Source organism: Lepidochelys kempii, chromosome 9 (assembly GCF_965140285.1).
Source record: "Lepidochelys kempii isolate rLepKem1 chromosome 9, rLepKem1.hap1, whole genome shotgun sequence".
NCBI classification, from domain to species: domain Eukaryota; kingdom Metazoa; phylum Chordata; order Testudines; family Cheloniidae; genus Lepidochelys; species Lepidochelys kempii.
The window spans coordinates 25333580-25353495 of NC_136388.1; the positions used below are offsets into that span (position 1 = coordinate 25333580).

At 41.6% G+C, this 19916-nt stretch overlaps 1 protein-coding gene across 4 annotated transcripts in view; it reads right to left on the reverse strand.

Annotated features, from left to right (window-relative positions):
• The window catches only part of MME (membrane metalloendopeptidase), a 67388-nt gene that overhangs the window by 14642 nt on the left and 32830 nt on the right, over positions 1-19916 (reverse strand). For all 4 annotated transcript variants that reach the window (XM_073359628.2, XM_073359630.1, XM_073359632.1 and 1 more), the window contains 6 exons: positions 17470-17568; positions 13196-13276; positions 11979-12082; positions 9706-9764; positions 1473-1592; positions 584-717 (listed from right to left, as the gene is read on the reverse strand). In XM_073359628.2, the coding sequence (XP_073215729.1) occupies positions 584-717; positions 1473-1592; positions 9706-9764; positions 11979-12082; positions 13196-13276; positions 17470-17568 (597 nt within the window). The remainder of the gene's footprint in view (positions 1-583; positions 718-1472; positions 1593-9705; positions 9765-11978; positions 12083-13195; positions 13277-17469; positions 17569-19916) is intronic.

Genomic DNA, 19916 nt, shown 5'->3' on the forward strand with positions numbered 1-19916 from the left:
GGGTTTAGCTGATTGCCATATTTGGGGTCGGGAAGGAATTTTCCTCTAGGGCAGATTGGAAGAGGCCCTGGAGGTTTTTCGCCTTCCTCTGTAGCATGGGGCCCGGGTCACTTGCTGGAGGATTCTCTGCTCCTTGAAGTCTTTAAACCATGATTTGAGGACTTCAATAGCACAGACATAGGTGAGAGGTTTTTTGCAGGAGTGGTGGGTGAAATTCTGTGGCCTGCGTTGTGCAGGAGGTCAGACTAGATGATCATAATGGTCCCTTCTGACCTAAATATCTATGAATCTATGGCTTTCAGGGCTCAATGCCGGTGCAGATTTGCAGTCACAAACCATGGTCTTACAAATGGGGGGGGGGGGTAAATACTGACCCCTGCTGGATCAGACCGTATGTATGTGATCTTCTTGGAGATGTCATCCACCAAAGTCTCCTTCCACAGGTTTTTCTGAGGGAGGCTAATCTGGGCCATACACCACCATGGCACTACTCTCATATATAAGAGTTTGTGGGACTGGGCCTTAAATGTCCATCTAATTTCATTTAAAATGACATTGTATAGACAAATTATGAATGACCTACATGTTGTCCACCTGCTAGGTCCCACGAAAAGTTTCCATACTGGTATACCATACACTGCGACTGATCCTTAAAATGTTTTGCTGATTCTGGAGTCCACCAGTCTATGAGGTCCCCATTCTCATTAAAATTTCTACCTGTAAGGACATGTACACAGAATGATGTATGTAAGAAACAAGCTGATGATGCAATGATGAAGGGTAATAAAAGTTACTTTCTCAGTTAGAAGAAAATATATTACAGTGTAATTATCCATGCAAATAGGTGTTTCTGTAATGAAGCAATCACAGAAATGATGCCTTTTTTCTTCTTTCCAAACAAGCCTGTGTTCTAGCCAGGAAGGAAAGGTACGGTTGCCTAGAACATAAGGCTCTCTCCACAACAGCATACAAAGGGCTTTGGGAATAGCCCGGGGAAAAAGCAGGAGAGCCACTGGTCAAAAAACCATGATGGAGGGAGAGCATGTGCTGTGCTACTGCTCAGGAGTGACAGAAGCTTCTTAAAGGTGGCGTGGGGGCATCAGTGCCAGAACCAGGGTTCCGCCCCCTGTGGCGCCCTTTCCCCCCAAGGCCCTGCCTTCATCCTGCCTCTTGTCCCCAAGACCCCGCCTCCTGCTTTCTCCTCACTTTTAAAAGTGGTGGGGCCATCGCCCCCGGACCTGCCTGTTCTGGTGCCTCTGCTCCTGCTGCAGCCTTGAGGCTACCCTCGTGCCTCTGTAGTGCTTTGGCTGTTGCTCTCCAGAGAACACCAGTGCAAATCACACGGAAATAGGGATTGGGTCCTAGAAGCACCATCTTTTTATCTGCTACCTTGAATGACTAGACTGCAAAGTATGCAGTCAATAATGTAATATCTACCAAAAGGATTATCCAATAAAAACCCTGAACCTTACCATTGTCGTCAAATCCATGAGTGATTTCATGGCCAATGACCATACCAATGCCACCATAATTCAGCGATTTGGATTGAGAGGCACTGAAGAAAGGTGGTTGCAAAATGCCTGCGGGGAAGACTGCAAAGTAAGAAAACACAGTAAGATGCTGATTCATTATTTCATGCATTCAACTTTAATAAAGTAATTCGTTCATATGGGATCACTTACAAGAAATGTACTTTATTACAGAATCATCTACATGAACTTCCGTGAGGAAGTCAAGCTGTTTGCCCTCAAATACAGCAAAAAGGGTAAATATATTTACATGTGGAAGCTCTGTGAGAAGTGAAGATAAATGAAAAAAAAAAATCAAACATGGGGGAAAGGGAAACATCCCTTCAAACATTTGCTTGGCAACTCACAACTGGATCTTCGCTGTTTTACATTGGATCTTCGCTGTTATGTGCAGCAAAAAGAAGTAATGGTACTTAGCTATTATACAGCATTTGGCACCCCCAGACCGATCTAGCAATGTTAATTAATCCTCACAACACCCAGTGAGGTCAGAGACCATACCAGGAGAGCGAATAAATTGTTTGACCAAGGCCCCACAAGGAGTCATTGTCAGAGATAAGACCTTATTCTCCCAGCAAAGGATATGAAATGATTCCATGAGAACCAATATAAGTAAGTTGTATGCAGTAGGGGAAGATTTGGGCCACAGGGGTGCCTTTCACTCAGTTCTGTGTTCATTTCTTTAGGCCATTAACAGAAGAAGCAATGTCACAAATACATAAATCAATTAAATTAAATGCATGTTTCAATTGTGACGTGTTTCTGTAAAGATGAAGAATTAAAAAAATCTTCAAATATGAATTAGAGAATTCTGTTCTATTTTGTATTCTATGCAGGTTCTTCTTTTCTACACTCATCACTGGGGTTCCCCGAATACGAGGGATTAATTCCCATTGTGAATGGTATGGTTGTGGAACTACAATATAACAAGGGTGAGGAATTAATGGACAATTTTCCCATAGGGAGAATAGATACATTCAGTATTTTGCTATAAAGCCTAGTTTGGCTCAAGTTCTTCCTCAAATATTGAGGGAGGGGGAATAAGAAAATATTAAAAGACAAAATAAAAAGCCACAGTAATTGTCCATGAACGCTGCCTACTGAGAATAATCAGCAAATTGATTAATCAACACCATTTGTACTGTAGAAGTAATGTCCAAATGCTTTGATGTTAAATATTTTCAGGAAATGCAGTAGAAATGACAAGAAATTAATGATATTGCAGGTACTTTGTGACAACTTAACTATTGGCAAAACCGGGCAATATGAAACAAAGCATCAGCTGATTATATTCCTATGTAGAGGTGTGGCAGAATGCACCCCTATATTCGCACCCTATACCAGTGGTGGGCAACCTGTGGCCTGTCAGGGTAATCTGCTGGCAGGCCACAAGACAGTTTGTTTACAGTTGCACGGCCATCCACAGCTCCCAGTGGCTGCAGTTCACCGTTCCCGGCCAATGGGAGCTGCGGGAAGCTGGTGTGCTGGCCGTCGCTTCCTGCAGCTCCCATTGGCCGGGAACGGCGAACTGTGGCCACCGGGAGCTGCGGGAGGCTGTGCAAATGTAAACAAACTTTATGGAGGCCTGCCAGTGGATTACCCTGATGGGCCACATGTGGCCCACAGGCCACAGGTTGCCCACCACTGCCCTATACACTATTGTAATAATATTTGTACAAGGTACGCCTTCCGAGGTATCATCTGAAAACGTATAACTTGCTGATCAGTAATATGGTAAAATGTGTGCAGCAGCATTATGTGTAAAGTTATAAATTTCCCCCTTTATGATATTAAAAATACATGTTCAGACTCACATGGCATCAAACTGGTCAAACAGACCTGTCTTGAACAAAGGAGTATGTGTTTGCCTTAATTTGCATTTAAGCTGTAAACAGAGTAATCAAGCAGAAAGGGGGAAGGGAGGAAACAAAAGAAAACCTGTATGTGAGCAAACACAGGTGAAAAAAACCCAGCAGGGAACATTTTTCTACACAGACTCTTTGGTTCCTGGTTCTCAGCTGGAAATGCTTTTCAAGAGGGGGACTGAAACTCTAAAAAGGAAGGGCAAATAACCCAAAGGCACCTCTCTTTTCTCTCCCTGTCCATCTCACTCTTTGCACCTGAGAAGATAAAAGAAGCAGCTGTTGGACTCTGGGGAGGAGTCCTGACAATACTGCTGGAAGCATGTGGTGAGAAACTTTGCTTGGATCTAATATAGATTGTTAAGTTAGGCACTAGACAGTGTTTTATCTTTATTTTTCTTGTAACCATTTCTAATCCTTATACCTCCTCACTTGTACTCATTTAAAATCCATCTCTTTGAATTAATAAGCTTGTTTTATTGTTTTATCTTATCCAGTGTGTTACATTGAAGTGTCTGGCTAATTCCATTTAAGGTGGCAAGTTGTTGTATATTATTCCCTTAAAGGAATAAGGGACTCTAAATACAAGAAAAATGTATCGAACAAACATGAATCTGTTCAGTGTTTTCACTGATCTCACAAAAGCATCTGATACAGTCAGTAGGGAAAGATTATGAATGATCCTCAGAAAACTTGGTTGCCCACCAAAACTGGTAAAGATCATTCGTTTATTTCATGAGGGGATGCAAGGTCAGGTACTTTTTCTCACTGACTCCTTTCCCATTTCAAATGAAGTCAAACAAGGCTGTGTCCTTGCCCCTGTGCTGTTCAACCTCTTCTTCACCCAAGTTCTCAACCATGCTACAGATGGGCTCAACAGTGGCATATACATCAGATACAGACACGACGGCTCAGTCTTCAATCTTACAAGGCTTAAAGCAAAAACAAAAGTAACAGACTGACTAACAAGAGAAGCACTCTTTGTGGATGATTGTGCCCTCCTAGCACACACAGAGGGAGATCTGCATCGCAGATTGCTTCGCTGAAGCATCAAAATTGTTTGGCCTCACAAGCAGCCTGGAGAAAACTGTGATGTTGCACCAATCATCTTCACGGCTCCATGCCATATCCCCTAGCATGTCCATCAGTGGAATCCAACTAAAGCAAGGATTTCCCATCTCGGCAGCAACATCTCCCATGATGGATCTCTTGACAAAGGGATCACAAACAGGATAGAGAAAGCTTCTCAGTCATTAGGAAAGCTATGTAGCAAAGTCCTGAAATCCCACAACATAACCCTCTCAACAAAAATAAAACTTTACAATGCTTCTGTGCTCACATCTCTCCTCTATGGCTGTGCAACCTGGACACTGTACAAATGGCATCTCAAACAGCTAGAGGCCTTCCATCTGCAGTCTCTGCAACTCATTATGGGATCGGCTGGCGGGACAAGATTACCAACTTGGAGGTTCTCCAAAAGTCAAAGACCACAAATATCAAGGCCATGCTGATAAAAGCCCAACTACATTGGGTTGGACACATCATTAGGATGTGTGAATATCAACTCCCCAGAAAAATTTTCTATGGATAATTGGCACAAGGACACGGGAATAAAGGCCACTCCAGAAAGTGCTGCAAGGACAGCATCAAGAACAGCACACACTTTTTGGTGCAATAAAACTGGATGATGTTGAGAAGGCTGTGTTAAATAGAGCAGCATGGCAAGACACAGCACTCAGAGCTTTCCAAGCCTTTGAATAGGACAGAAATAATCGACTGTTAGCTGCAAGGGAAAAGCATCATACTACTGCTGAAGCTACCAAGACGCTCACCAATTACTTTGTCTGCTCGATCTGCTCACAAGCATGCGCGTCATGCTTTGGACTTCACAGTCACTCCAGAATCCATAAAAAGAAAGAGCATGAAAATGTCATTGTCGAACTGATGGACTCTACACACACACATATTTGGACTGTCCAGGCGAGGGCTGGACAGTACAAAACATACTGTCAGGACTCATGGGTTTTTACCCACCCTCCTATAAGAGCATTGATTCCATGACTCCTGTTACATAACAAAATCCAGACTTAACTAGAGTTACCTGAGGCACTATTAAAGTTATGGGGTACATTCAGAGTGGAGATTTTAAGACTATGTGCAACTCCTGCTGAGCATTGAGAGCCTGTCTGTGCCCTGCTACTCTGCGGGCTCTTAGGCACCTCACTACACCAGCCCTGTGCACACCTGCACAACACAGCTCTAGTCCCTGAAGCACAAAGCCTGCTTCCTCGAGGCACTCCTAGGATGCAAGATACTCCAAAGACGACAGGGATGGACATGGGTCCACTGCCTTCTTCCCATATATTTGCCAACAAAGACAACTGGCTGCATGGGGGGGATCTATGGTGCACCTTCTGAAGGTCTCAAGCAGTGGGTTATTCCCAGCATTCCCCCTGCACGCCCAACAGCTTAGGGAGAATTCTCTTTGAGGCAGAGTGCCTCCCAGAGGTCCTGCTGAGGAAATGTGGATCCATATCACCCCAGCCCTTGGCTGTACTGAAGCCCCAGAACAGATCCCTAAATTCCCTAAGCACTGTGCTGAAAGCTCTGCTTTAGAAGAAATCTTCTTAAGTGTGTTACTAAGCTATTCAAGCATCAACTTTAAAGATCATGCTGCTTTAATTATAAAGTGACACGCCATAGCTCAAGGATGAGATAGTAAATATGAGCCATAAATTCTTATCAGTCATTAGCTTCAAGCTTCCAAATTATGACTCCTGTTCCACTGATTACTAAGCAAAAGCTATTTTAAACAAAGCTCTGTGAGCAGATTTTTAGGCTGCCTGTTGAAAGGTACTTTCAGAATGTTTATTTGACTTCAACACCCTTGGCCTCATTCTGCAGTCCTTACCCAAGTGCAACTAGTCAGTGAAGTCAATGGAGTATTGTCTGTGTTAAGCTCTTACTGTAGTCTGTTTGTGGGAGCTCTTGTAGCTAAAGATAATTGTGTGGCAGTTTTGCTTTGCTGGCATTTGGGTGATCATGTACTGCTGGTTTCAATCTGTGTGGTTGGAACTCCATCCCTACATGTTTCATGTTCAAAAACCCCTACCGTGTCAAAGGGGTGCTCACTTGGTGCAGTGCAAAACTGCAAATTTCACATGATTTTGATTTAAAGACAGAAATTGGCTGAGGTTAACTGGAAAAATTTGTGAGCAAACATTATCTGAGTTTCAAGTGGGTGATGAAACCTGAAAACTGGCGCGTTTGGCATGGTTTCACATGTTCATGCAAATATTTCACACAACCCATCTAATCAAATTGCCGTGGGCTGCTACATTGTCCCTGGCTCTTATTTAGGTGCACCAGGTGTAGGGTGCCTGGAGGCTTCCTCCTACTCCCGTCAATCTTGCCTTCCCTGTGCCAGGGCCAACATTATTGTAGTCCCTGTGCACTAGAGACTACAAACTTCTAGTGCCTCTCTGAGTGCAAGCCCAAAGGCGATGGGGAGTTTTGGGAAAAGGTGGGGCCACATTTGCGGAGCTGTGAACAAGATATAAACAGGCTCAATAAAAACTATGGACCTAGGACTTCAGGACCATTTTGAAATTGTCTAATTTAAAAAAAAAAAAGAAATATTCCAATCAAACTAGTAACCTTCTTGGAAGTATTGACCTTAGAATTCCAATTCTCTTTCATTCTGGGTCTGATCCTAGACCTTCAAAATCAGTGGGAGCAGGAGCAGGGTTTATATGATCCAAGATGCAACATTAACTTTTGTTTTCTTCTGGGTAGAAAATACATACTCTCAAAATGTTAGCAATGTAAATATGCCCCAGAAATATGAAAGGAAAACCGCATCCATTCAGCTCAGTGCAGCTGTGCTTACAGAGTGTGCAATGGGAATCACTTTTTGCCATGCAATAAATTGATATATATTCCTAGAATAAAGTTTCAAATTGCAGTTGAACCTCCTGCTGGAAGTGACTATGTTGCAGAAAAGTGACATAATTTTTAACACTAGCAACCTGAGAACCCAGTGGAAGAAACTGCACACCAGTCTGCACGTTGATTTAATACTTCGTTTGAAAATAGAAGTAAGATTGTAATAGAAACAATTTTTTAAATATTAAACAGCCCTGGTTTAACTGCAATGAAACCAAGAGTGTCAAATATTTTCTTCAAAGGCTTTCCATATGTAAACCAGTAACACGTTATTTCTTCTTGTGCAAGCAATGCAAGATCAGGTCCTATAGTTTCTAAACATGGTACAGCTTTGTTTTCATGCAGTAATAAGAATTATATATGGTTTATGGTGTCTCCATAAGGGGTTATAAAGGCCAGAGGCTGTACCTGTGAGTGTCCCTTCTGTCTTGGTGTCGCATATGAAGCAAAATACTACACAGGGGCACCAAGATGAAAAAAGCAGAAATAACAGATACTTGAATTGAAATAGACACAAGGGGCCAGGTCCTCTGCTGCATCCACCTAGCACAGCAGACTGAAGGGACTATTAGGGGGATAGTTATATGTGCCCCAGTCCCAACACAGGTTAGAGCAGGCTGGGGCTGCTCTAACTTGCCCTAGTTGCCTATGGCCCCCAGGGTGCCCCACCCATCCCCTTCCCTGTCTTCTTCCTAGTCCTTTCTGCTCCTGACATGCCTTAGCCCTCTTGCACCAGGAGTCATGGAAGGAAAGCAGAAATGCTGACTATACCTGCTCTGCACCCACTTCGGCTTCTTCCTTGCCAGGGGCAATCTCCAGCAGGGGCCCTGTGAGCAGTTTCTTGAATAGTGTAAAAGGAGAAGATCTTCCATTTGAGAATTGAACAAATACATAATAGTAAGGAAGCACCCAGCAGGGTTGGGAAATTAGGAGTTCTGGCTTCGGCACTGATCTCTGGTTGACTGAGGGAAAGCCCCTTCAACTGCCTGAACTTCAAATTTCTCTAAATTTCTATAAAATGAGGATAATACTTACTGCATCTATGGTATATGCACATTTGAGATCTTTGGATGAAAGTGTCTGCTTTGATGCAAAGTATGTTATTGTTATATAGAAGGGGGAACCTCAGAGGTTTCTCTCATTATTACTATATTCTTTTCTTCAGACAAAGCCTATTTTTCCATATTCATAAAAATAATTTATCATCTTTTTATTGTTTCTCTTCTATTTCCAAATTATATATAACCAAAGGCGGGCCTGATACGCTGATACTACAAGGTTTCTAGCTATACCCAAAAGCATTGCTAAAGATATTTGATGATTATTGTGTCTTCTTCTCTTCTTTAAGCTGTTTTTGTGCTGAGTTTAATCTGCCAGGTTGACATTTTCGTTTTTTCCAGTACAAAGGAAACCAGAATTAAAGAGAGATGAAGCATGTGACAGACCAGGAGTTTCAGGTCATCTAATGGATGACATGTGCTTAACAGAAATAGGAACCAAGGAGCCCCTAGACTTCACAAAATTTTACAGAGCAGTACTTTATAGAATGTGCCGTGTTGTAGGTTTAAGATAAAAAAATGACAAATGCCAGCTGAGCCTATTGCAGTGGAAACAGATTTCCTTACAGGCTAAAGTTAGTTACACTCGTATTTCAAGATGATTTAACATGGGGCCATCTTCTGTTACCTTGCCAAAAGGACATTTCTCTGAGAGTAGCCCCGTTGATTTAGATGAGAATACTCCCAGGGGAAGGAACCTCCATGAACGTAAGGGCAGGAGATTTATGGCCCATAAAGAGGACATGAAAAGGGATGTTAAGGGATTGTAAGGAATACATTCGGTAAGTTCATGCTTCCATTATTCACCTGGATGAAATTCACTGTCCCGACTAAAGCTAGAGTAAATAGGCTTTGTGTGAAGGAGCTATGGAGAAGGTGTAGGGAACAGAATCAATCTCTAATCTACAGACAGAACCCTGGGCAGCTCAGGCCACTGCTTCCTCTCTCAGGCCAGTACAGTTACTGCAACTCCTGGGCATCCCCTAGGCAAGGTTTGTGGTCACTGTAATCTTTGACCCACTGGCCACACCTCTTTCGCTTCCACAGCTGAACTCCAAGCTCCCTTCCCTACTGGCTTATGCAGAAATGGTCCACTACCCAGTTCTTCCATGTACAGAAGATGTGGAGTCCCCATCCGTGAGTGAGAGCCCCACAATCACCTAATCCCCAAGTAATGAAACCTCTGTCATTCTGCTACACTGAGGGCCTTCTGCAGTCCATATGCTATTGGATGCATATCACTTTCAGGGCTTAAAAACAAATAACCAGGCCATTAAAGAACTCTACCTTCAGTATGCTAGTAAACCTTACCTATCTGATTCCTGGTTGCAGAATAAAAGGCATTGACGACAGCGGCCCCACTTATCCACCTACAGAAAACACATAAGAAGTCTAGTTAGAAATGCAATTCTTAACAGCAAGCTCAATGGGGCATGGGAACAGACCAGGAAAGTGACCCTCTCCTTCACCTGTTACTGAAAATATTTAGATTTCCTTTTACTGGCACTAGAAGATTTCGCTGGCAAAATTTCAAACACAAAAAAACATAATTAATCCAGATTGCCTATCTTCAAGTAGTGAGACACACCAGCATAGATTATTGTGATTTCAAAGTATTTATGATTAATTAAAATTGTGTTTATAGTCTTATATGTCAATGTTTTCAGGATCCATCATCAGCTATAAGTCCAGAAATCTAGATAGCAGACTTGAGCCTGTGGTCATTATGCAGGGATGTGAGGCCCACACAGGTCTAGAACCCAGTTCTGTAGAGTTCTGGTCAACCAGGGACTGGGCTGATACAGCACATGCTTGTTTCAGCCTTTGAGTGGAAAGTAAAGCTGCCCTCCCCCGTGGATGCTAGCCACCCTCTTCAACTGATGAATCCTCACCCCATTTTGCCATGGGTTTTGGTGGAACAGTCCTTGTATGCCAGCAGGGGGCAGATCCGGTCAAATAGCCACAAAGTATATTATCTCACAACAGATGAGACAACAGAGACTTTGATGCATTAAGGCAGTTTCTCTAAATCAGAAACCACAGAGTAAAATTTACAAAGAACATGAGAAACTGTGCTCTGGTCTGAAACAAGAAGCAGCATCAGCTAGTGAATCACAGCCTTTGAACCCCTCCACGACAGGTAAGTTCTTTCCATTCTGACACTGGTCAATACTGAACATTTTCTCAAAAGATGGACAAAGTTTTTAAAAAGCTAAAAGCTGAAAAATAAAATTGTAGCTTTGAGATATGCTAGTGACAGCAGAGTTTAGCTGAGCCCGGACAAGAGAACTGGGTAATAGGACAGTTTATTGTAAAAGCAGAGTGTAAATGAAACTATAACAAGAGAAGTAGGTAATAGAGCACTGCAAGGGAGCCAGCTGGAGAGAGGGATGTGCACAAATTTAGTCGTTAGCTTTACTCATACAGTTGCACAGATGTCAGTGCTTAGATCAATTGCTGTCAGTCTATAGTAGTTACATTCTATGTCACTAAATTAAATGACCTAAGTGAAGTATCATAGTAATATTTCAGGTTGGAAGGAGGCCCCCGGGACCATTTAGGGCGTTTAGCTTTTTTATATCAGCTTCTCTACCTCTAAGGGTATGTCTACAGTACAAGCACGACAGTGGGGCAACAGCAGCGCGGCAGCTACACCACACTGTAGTGTAGGCACTTACTGTAGTGACGGAAGTGGGTTTTCCATTGCTGTAGCAAATCCAGCCCCTTGAGAGGCAGTAGCTAAGCTAAGCTAAGCACCACTGGAAGAATTCTTTCTTTGACCTAATGATGTCTACGCTGGGGCTTAGGTAAGCTTCACTACATCTCTCAGGGGTGTTAATTTTTCGTACCCCGTGAGCAACGTTGCTAGGTCAACCTAAGTTTTAGGTGTAGACCAGACCTGAAGTGTTTGCCTAAGTTTTTGTGACTTCTTATCTTATAAGATTTGCAAAAAATGTGTATAGTAATTAAGAGCCATTTCCTGCATAGCTAGGTAGACAAACTTCCCATTGATTTCACTGTGCTTCACAGCCGGATCGTATTTATAAGATAAATGTATACATGATGGATTAAATTTGTAATATAACTGCATTATGTTTCAGTTATTCCAGTATCATTCTCAACTCAGTACCTCACAAGCTCAAGCTCCCAAAAAACTCACCAATATACATGCTGCATTCTTTTATATTACCTAAATAAATGTAATCACCTTTCTTGTTTTGATAAATACTCGGACTTTCCTGAATTCAGATCTATCTTCAAACACCAATTAATGAGAGAACATCCAGAGACCGTAGATCCCTGGTAACATCTGTGCTGATTTAGGGTGAACAAGCAAGTCAAAGTGCTAATGCTCTGCTTTCAGTGTGTGCAGGAAATGTTAGTACACTGCTCACATAGTGTGGAGAAATGTGCACATTGCTCAGCAATGGTAGCAAACATCTATGGCCATGTGGAACTGAGCCCTGGTGAAAAGAGGAGTGCTGGGGAGGAGTGTGGCCAATCCCAGGTGCTTACCTGAAAGCCAGTTATGTCTTACTTTAAACACATGTGATAAACAATACACAGACATTTAAAATACATACTGTTCCTTGTCCACCTTTTCTCTGAGCTTCTTCAGACGCTTCCTTTGGCTAAATAGCAAACTTTGAATGATGTTCTCAAAGTACTCGTCCTCTTTGTAGTTCAGCTTAAAAAAGGAGAAATAAAAGAAAAATGATATTGCAGGTTTGTTACTTGACTGCTACCGAAGAGGGACTGGATTTAAAAAGTCCATTTCGAGCATGGTACTCAGAGTGATGAATTTCCTATGAAAATTTCTAAGCTGCAAAAGCAGATCTTGGTTTGCAGTGCTCTGTAACATCATTCCCTGGGTATCACAACTACATCAGCACCAGGACATACGCTAATGTAATGTTGCAGTGCAGTGTACCCCAAAGGATCATTATTTGCCACCACTATTTCGTATTTGTAGATTTAGGGCTGGATTCTGCCATCATTACTTGGAGTGAGTAGTACCTTATTCTAGAAATCACCTAATTCAAATCAATGGTGCTGCTTCCCAGGAGTATGCATGTCAGAATCAGGCCAGTAGGTTATTTTAAGAAGATATTCTGATTTTTTTTATGACTCTCCATTCTTTTTTAGCTTTAAAAATATTAACAGCACTTTGGACTCCTACCCCACCTTCTATCTGAGGCTCTCAACATGCTTTACATACTTTAATGAAAGTAACTCATGATATCCCTGCAAGGCAGGAGAGAATTATGAGCCACACTTTGCAGATGGACAAACTGAGATACAGTTTACACTAGGTGACTTGCAGAAGGTCACAAATGAAGGGCCAAATTCAACCCTGATATGGGCACAACTTCTTTGAATTCCATGAAACTGAAGTCACTTAAAGCAGGACTGTTTAATTCACACATAGTCAGTAGAAACTGGGCCTGATTCTCCATTGCACTACTCCAATTTTATGCTGATATAATGCCATTGGAATCTGCACTTATGCACCATCCCCATGGCATTTCTTGGCTTATACCAGCAGCAAATTATACCACTACCCATGCTGGATCAATCATCTGTGCCACACTGCATATCGGGGGGGAGGAGAGCGGATGTGCAGAACCTAAACTCCACCCACTCCCTGACTCCTGCTCCCCTGAATTCAAGATCCAGGCAGCCCATGTGGAGGTGAAATCTTACGCCTTATATCCCTGCATAGGCGTGTAGTACAATCACAGAATAGTTCTTAAGAGCCTTTGCTAACCATTGTTTGCATGATGACTTTATGGATACTTACATCTTGGTATTCATTATTCAGTTTATTATTATCTGTTATGATATCATCTGGATAGCCGATCCTCTCTGTAATTGCTGCAGCCTAAAGGACATAATAATATTTAAATGGGTTTGCTATTACATGCCAATCCAAATACAACTATACCTCCAAGATAATCAGATACTAGTAATGTACCAGATGTTTACAGGCACCTATTTGGAAATACCTGTGTAGGAGCCTTCAGTCTCATTGTACAGAGTTTTTGTTGAGGTATTTTTTTTCTTTTCTTTTATGGATTTTAAGGATTGTAAAGTCCTATGGTTAATTACTTTATGACTCTAAAAGAATTAAAAAAATGTGTCCCATTCAACAGAAATACTATCATATGCTTTTTCTATAAACCCGTATGCTAGAGCAGGACCCCATATCTCAGCAGCAGTTTCAAATGCAATACTTATTTCAGTGAATGGAAGATTATCCCAACGTATCTGATATTTCTACAAGACAGAAATTAAATTAATAATTTTAATTTGTGTAACTTCAACACAAGACAGGCAAAATAGTCTTGTTAATATTTGCAGGGATAAGTACATTATATGGAGAGATGGGATCAAATTGAAATCCTGAATCTGAACAAATCCTAGCTTTTGAAGACAGGAATTTTCAGAATCTGAATCTGGATCCAAATTTTAGAGCAGGCTTCTACATCTACCATTGACTGAACCAAACCCCTGTATTTGAACACCCCTGTATGTTGAGGAGTTTGATTGAAATCCAGATCCAGTCTTTTCAGTCCAGACCATTCAATGTCCATTACTTTGTGTAACTAATCAGTGTTTTCTATTTGATGACACGGCCAGAAGTTATAAAAATCCTCATGATAGTAAAGGCCTCCTTGGCAATCCTTTCTCATATTTTCAAAATATAAATGCCACAGTGAATTTAACTGTTAAACCATTAACTGATATGTCTGTAAGTAATGCTCTGACTGGCTATGCACACAAATAAGCAATATAAGTAACTCATCTCAGTACATTTGGGAATCTTAGGGCTTGTCTACACTTACGGGGGATTGATGAGCGGCGATCGATGTATTGCGGTCGATTTAGCGGGTCTAGTGAAGACCCGCTAAATTAACCAGAGATTGCTCTCCCGTCGACTCCTGTACTCCAGATCGAGAAGAATAGGGGCAGTCAACGGGAGAGCATCTCCCGTCGACATTACATAGTGTGGACCCTGCGGTAAGTAGGTCTAAGCTACGTTGCTTTGAGTTACACTATTCACGTAACTCAAATTGTGTAGCTTCGATCGAATTTCCCCTATAGTGTAAACAAGGCCTAATACTAATTAGTCTGAAATGTAATGATTTGAGTCAAAGGCTCATCCATGTGAATCTGCATAGTCTTGCCAATGTTTCTTAGGTTGGAGAGGCTGAGCACATATCAGAACTAATTATAGTACAGAGTGTACAATAGGTGCTCAATATACTACCTTGCTTAAAATACCATTCTTGGACTCAACCTACTGTATTGTTGAACTGTTGATATAGATTATAACTAACTATTCTCTATGACCATGGATGTACATAAATATAATATAGTATAATTGCATCTACATTGCATAAGCATGTAATGAAAGACACTAACGTAAAGCAAAATGTGCAGGGGAGATGGTTAAACTCATTGGGGAATACTAACTTTGAACTTCCTGACTGTAATGTTGCAATAATGACATTATTTTATATGTTGCAGAACCTAGAGCCTGTTGAAAAAACAACAATACATTTCACAGGAATTTTTCAAAAAAATTAATGGGTTTTTCCAAATTTTGAAAAAATACAATTGTCAAAAAAAAACTGACCAGCTTGATACTAGGTAGAAAAATCCTACCATTTTCAGGGTTTTCTTTAAAAAAAAATTAGAGACAGCATTTGATGAAAAAGTCATTAAAATACTCAAAATTGGGAAAATTTCAACCAGCTCTAGAATATTGTTGATAAATGCAAAGTAATGCACATACTCCCAACTATGCATACAAAATGATGGGGTCTAAATTAGCTATTACCACTCAAGCAGATCTTGGAGTCACTCTGAGTAGTTCTCTGAAAACACCTGCTCAATGTGGAGCAGCAGTCAAAAATGCTAACAGAATGTTAGGAACCATTAGGCTTCAGAGTAGCAGCCGTGTTAGTCTGTATTTGCAAAAAGAAAAGGAGGACTTGTGGCACCTTAGAGACTAACCAATTTATTTGAGCATAAGCTTTCGTGAGCTACAGGAAGTGAGCTGTAGCTCACGAAAGCTTATGATCAAATAAATCTGTTAGTCTCTAAGGTGCCACAAGTACTCCTTTTCTTTTTAGGAACCATTAGGAAAGAGATAGATAAGACAGAAAATATCAGAACACCACTGTATAAATCTATGGTACACCCACACCTTGAATACAGTGGGCAGTTCTGGTCAGCCCATTTAAAAATAGATCTATTAGAATTAGAAAAGGTGCAGAGAAGGGCAACAAAAATGATTGGGGGGGATGGAACAGCTTCCATCTGAGGAGAGATTAGAAATACTGGGACTGTTCAGCTTAGAAAAGAGTTGACTAAGGGGGGATATGATAGAAATCTATAAAATCTTGACTGGTGGGGAGAAAATGACTAGGGAAGTGTTATTTACCCCTTCACATACCCTAAGAACTAGGCTCTCCGAAGGAAATTAATAGGCACTAGGTCTAAAACCAACATAAGTGTCAGGAATTAGGAACTGCAGCAGAGCTAGTCTCCACGCAGCCTCATCAGTACAGCTGACCTGCAGAAGCCTGCCTGATTAGCGACACCACCTGATTGGCTGCTGAGGCCAGAAGGCTGGCTTTTAAGCCAGCAGCAGCAGCAGCTTGCTGGCTTCTCAGTGATCATACTGTCCTACCCTCCTCCCCCATATGCCTGCTCCTGCCTTCCACCTAGCCTCGCTTCTGTCCTGACCATGCCTTGAACCACTCCTTGCCTGCTGCCCTGCTTGATCCAGTTCCTGACCTCGTTTGATCCTAGGCTCTGGCTCCTGACTATGGACTCCAGCTTGAACCTGTATCTGATACTCAGTTTCTGCCTTCTGGTTTGACCCTTGGCTCCCGATGACTGACTATGGCTCAGACTCTGGCCACTAGGCTAGGCTGCCCTCATCTCGGTCTGCCAACAATAAGGATGTACTTTTTCACACAATGCACAGTCAACCTATGGAACTTGTTGCCAGGAGTTGTTGTGAAGGTCAAAAGTATAACTGGGCTCAAAAAAGAATTACCTAAGTTCATGGACGATCAGTCCATCAATGGGTATTAGCCAAGATAGGGATGCAACACAATGCTTTAGGTGACCCTAAATATCGGACTGCCAGAAGCTGAGACTGGACAACGGGATGGATCACTCTGAAGCATCTGGCACCAGCCACTGTTGGAAGATAGGATATTGGGCTAGGTGGACCACTGATCTGACACTATGGCCATTCTTATGTTCTTATTAGAAATCATCCCATTTGGTTATCTCCCCTGCAAAAGAAGGATGGTCTCCTACAGTATGTTGTCTAGTGTTTAATTCAGCCTAGTTTTAAACGTCTAAAGCAACAGGACTTTATCTCTGCCCTTAGAAGCCTGTTCTACAGATCTCACTGTCCAGGAGTTTTTCACAATATTCAGCCTAAATGTTTCCCTTCTTAATTCCATCCCATTACTCCTACAGTCATTTTAGCTCAGTGAATTACCTTAAATCATTCCTTTACATTTTGGTCTTTATAACTGTCTACAAATATTGTATTTGAAAGGGTATCTACTCCCTTTGTCCCTGCTCAGCCCAGTGATTCTCAACCTTTTCTATACATGGATTTCCTGTTCCATGCCAGGATCCTCCAATGTAACCAGGACTTAACTGAGACCCCCTTCTATTCAGTAAATGGGAAAGGCAGGGTGGTTGTGACCCCTGCCCCCAGTTAAAAACCCATTAGTCGAACCATGCATATTTATCTCTTTTAACCTTTCCTCATCAGTCATTCCCAGACAATCTGAAAACTGCTAATGTAGTGTCTGGAGCTTGAAAAACTATGATTATATGTGTGATTGGTACACTTTTAAGGTCTGGAAAAACAAGGGATCTCCATATTGTACTATCTTGATTGCTGTTATTCTGACCTAACTAAAGGAACAGTAGATAAATGCAATGGTATGACTGTCTGATTAGATTTTTTGGTCAATTTAAGTTACCACTCTCTACAGTAGGGTTATAAAACAAATCAAAACTTGTTTTTTCACTTACTTTTTGTTCTGCTTTCTTTTTGGTTTCTGCATCCATCCAGGTGAGTTCATCTAACGTTGTTATAAAAACCTCACGGATTTGTGTAATCATTTCTTGAACCTGGGAAAAGCCATCAGAATACAGTAATTTTTCCCTAAATCATCATCTGTTCTGTACATTCTTGTTGTTACTCAAATGGCATATTAATTGAGCAACAAACAAACAAAATCTTAAGGCCAATTTTATCAGAAAGCAAAGTTTCCAAGTGGAAAGTGTTAATAATAACAATTACCTTTGTTATTTAAAGAATCAAAAGTTAAAAGTGGCTATTACTTATTGCAGCAATAATTATTTGGGAAGATGTTAGGGTCAGTGATCCTAAAGAATGTATGATTAGACAATAACCCTGTAATAACCTCAAAGGAAAAATCATGTATTTTCACATCATTAGCCATAATAAAATACTGTTTTAAATAACTAAATTCACCCTCCTTTCATTGAGAAAATATACCTTACAAAATCATTTTACTTAAATATTTAATTCATCAATTTATTTTAATTAAGTTGATTTAAAAGAGTTGGTTTTCAGAAAAGGTAATCAAATTCAGTGCCTCGCTCTGTAACCTTCTCTGCTTTATGATATTGCCAGCTGCAGTTTGCCTAAGCTGTAGATTGCCTAATCTCCACTGACATCCACTCTTAGCGTCATTTGCTAATTGCTTGTTTTACTGTCCTGGAAAAGGTACATAATCCCATCACCACAGATTGCTGACATGGGTGCTTCCCAGCGTATTGCTGAGTAGCATTTTCTTCACTGTTCTTAACCCAACCTGAACATCTGAATGTGGGAAATAACATTTTATGCTTTTGCAATTAGTGTTCCCTCTGTACTGGATGAGGGAACTAAATCTATTTGCTTAGAAACATTAGCAGAGTAGTACTGCATGATGATGTACTGTGTAACGTTTGTCAGATAACTCAAAGATTCTCTTGAACTGATAAGCTTGCTTTTCCTTTTCCTGATCTAGCCCTTGGTAGCCATTAGCATGGGAATGAAACAAAGCTACTATATTTTCAAGGAACAAGTTCTGACACTGGATGAATGAGTGGTGCAGCTCCCATTTATGTCAGTTGGAGCAGCTGCAAGCATGCCAAGACAGAATTTGCCCTGGGCATCTGCAGTGGAATGAAATGAATATCAGCAATAATTGGCAGGTTTCAGAGTAGCAGCCATGTTAGTCTGTATTCGCAAAAAGAACAGGAGGACTTGTGGCACCTTAGAGACTAACCAATTTATTAGAGCATGAGCTTTCGTGAGCTACAGCTCACTTCATCAGATGCATAAAAGTGGAAAATGCAGTGAGGATGTTTTTATACACACAGATCATGAAAAAATGGGTGTTTATCACTTCAAAAGGTTTTCTCTCCCCCGACCCCACTCTCCTGCTGGTAATAGCTTATCTAAAGTGATCATTCTCCTTACAATGTGTATGATAATCAAGGTGGGCCATTTCCAGCAAAAATCCAGGGTTTAACAAGACCATCCTGGCCACTATGGATGTAGAAGCCCTCTACACCAACATTCCACACAAAGATGGACTACAAGCCGTCAAGAACACTATCCCCGATAATGTCACGGCTAACCTGGTGGCTGAACTTTGTGACTTTGTCCTTACCCACAACTATTTCACATTTGGGGACAATGTATACCTTCAAATCAGCGGCACTGCTGTGGGTACCCGCATGGCCCCACAGTATGCCAACATTTTTATGGCTGACTTAGAACAACGCTTCCTCAGCTCTTGTCCCCTAACGCCCCTACTCTACTTGCACTACATTGATGACATCTTGACCCATGGAAAAGAAGCCCTTGAGGAATTCCACCATGATTTCAACAATTTCCATCCCACCATCAACCTCAGCCTGGACCAGTCCACACAAGAGATCCACTTCCTGGACACTACAATGCTAATAAACGATGGTCACATAAACACCACCTCATACTGGAAACCTACTGACCGCTATTCCTACCTACATGCCTCCAGCTTTCACCCAGACCACACCACACGGTCCATTGTCTACAGCCAAGCTGTGCAATACAACCACATTTGCTCCAACCCCTCAGACAGAGACAAACACCTACAAGATCTCTATCAAGCATTTTTACAACTACAATACCCACCTGCTGAAGTGAAGAAACAGATTGACAGAGCCAGAAGAGTACCCAGAAGTCACCTACTACAGGACAGGCCTAACAAAGAAAATAACAGAACGCCACTAGCTGTCACCTTCAGCCCCCAACTAAAACCTCTCCAACGCATTATCAAGGATCTACAACCTATCCTGAAGGACGACCCATCACGCTCACAAATCTTGGGAGACAGGCCAGTCCTTGCCTACAGACAGCCCCCCAACCTGAAGCAAATACTTACCAGCAACTACATACCACACAACAGAACCACTAACCC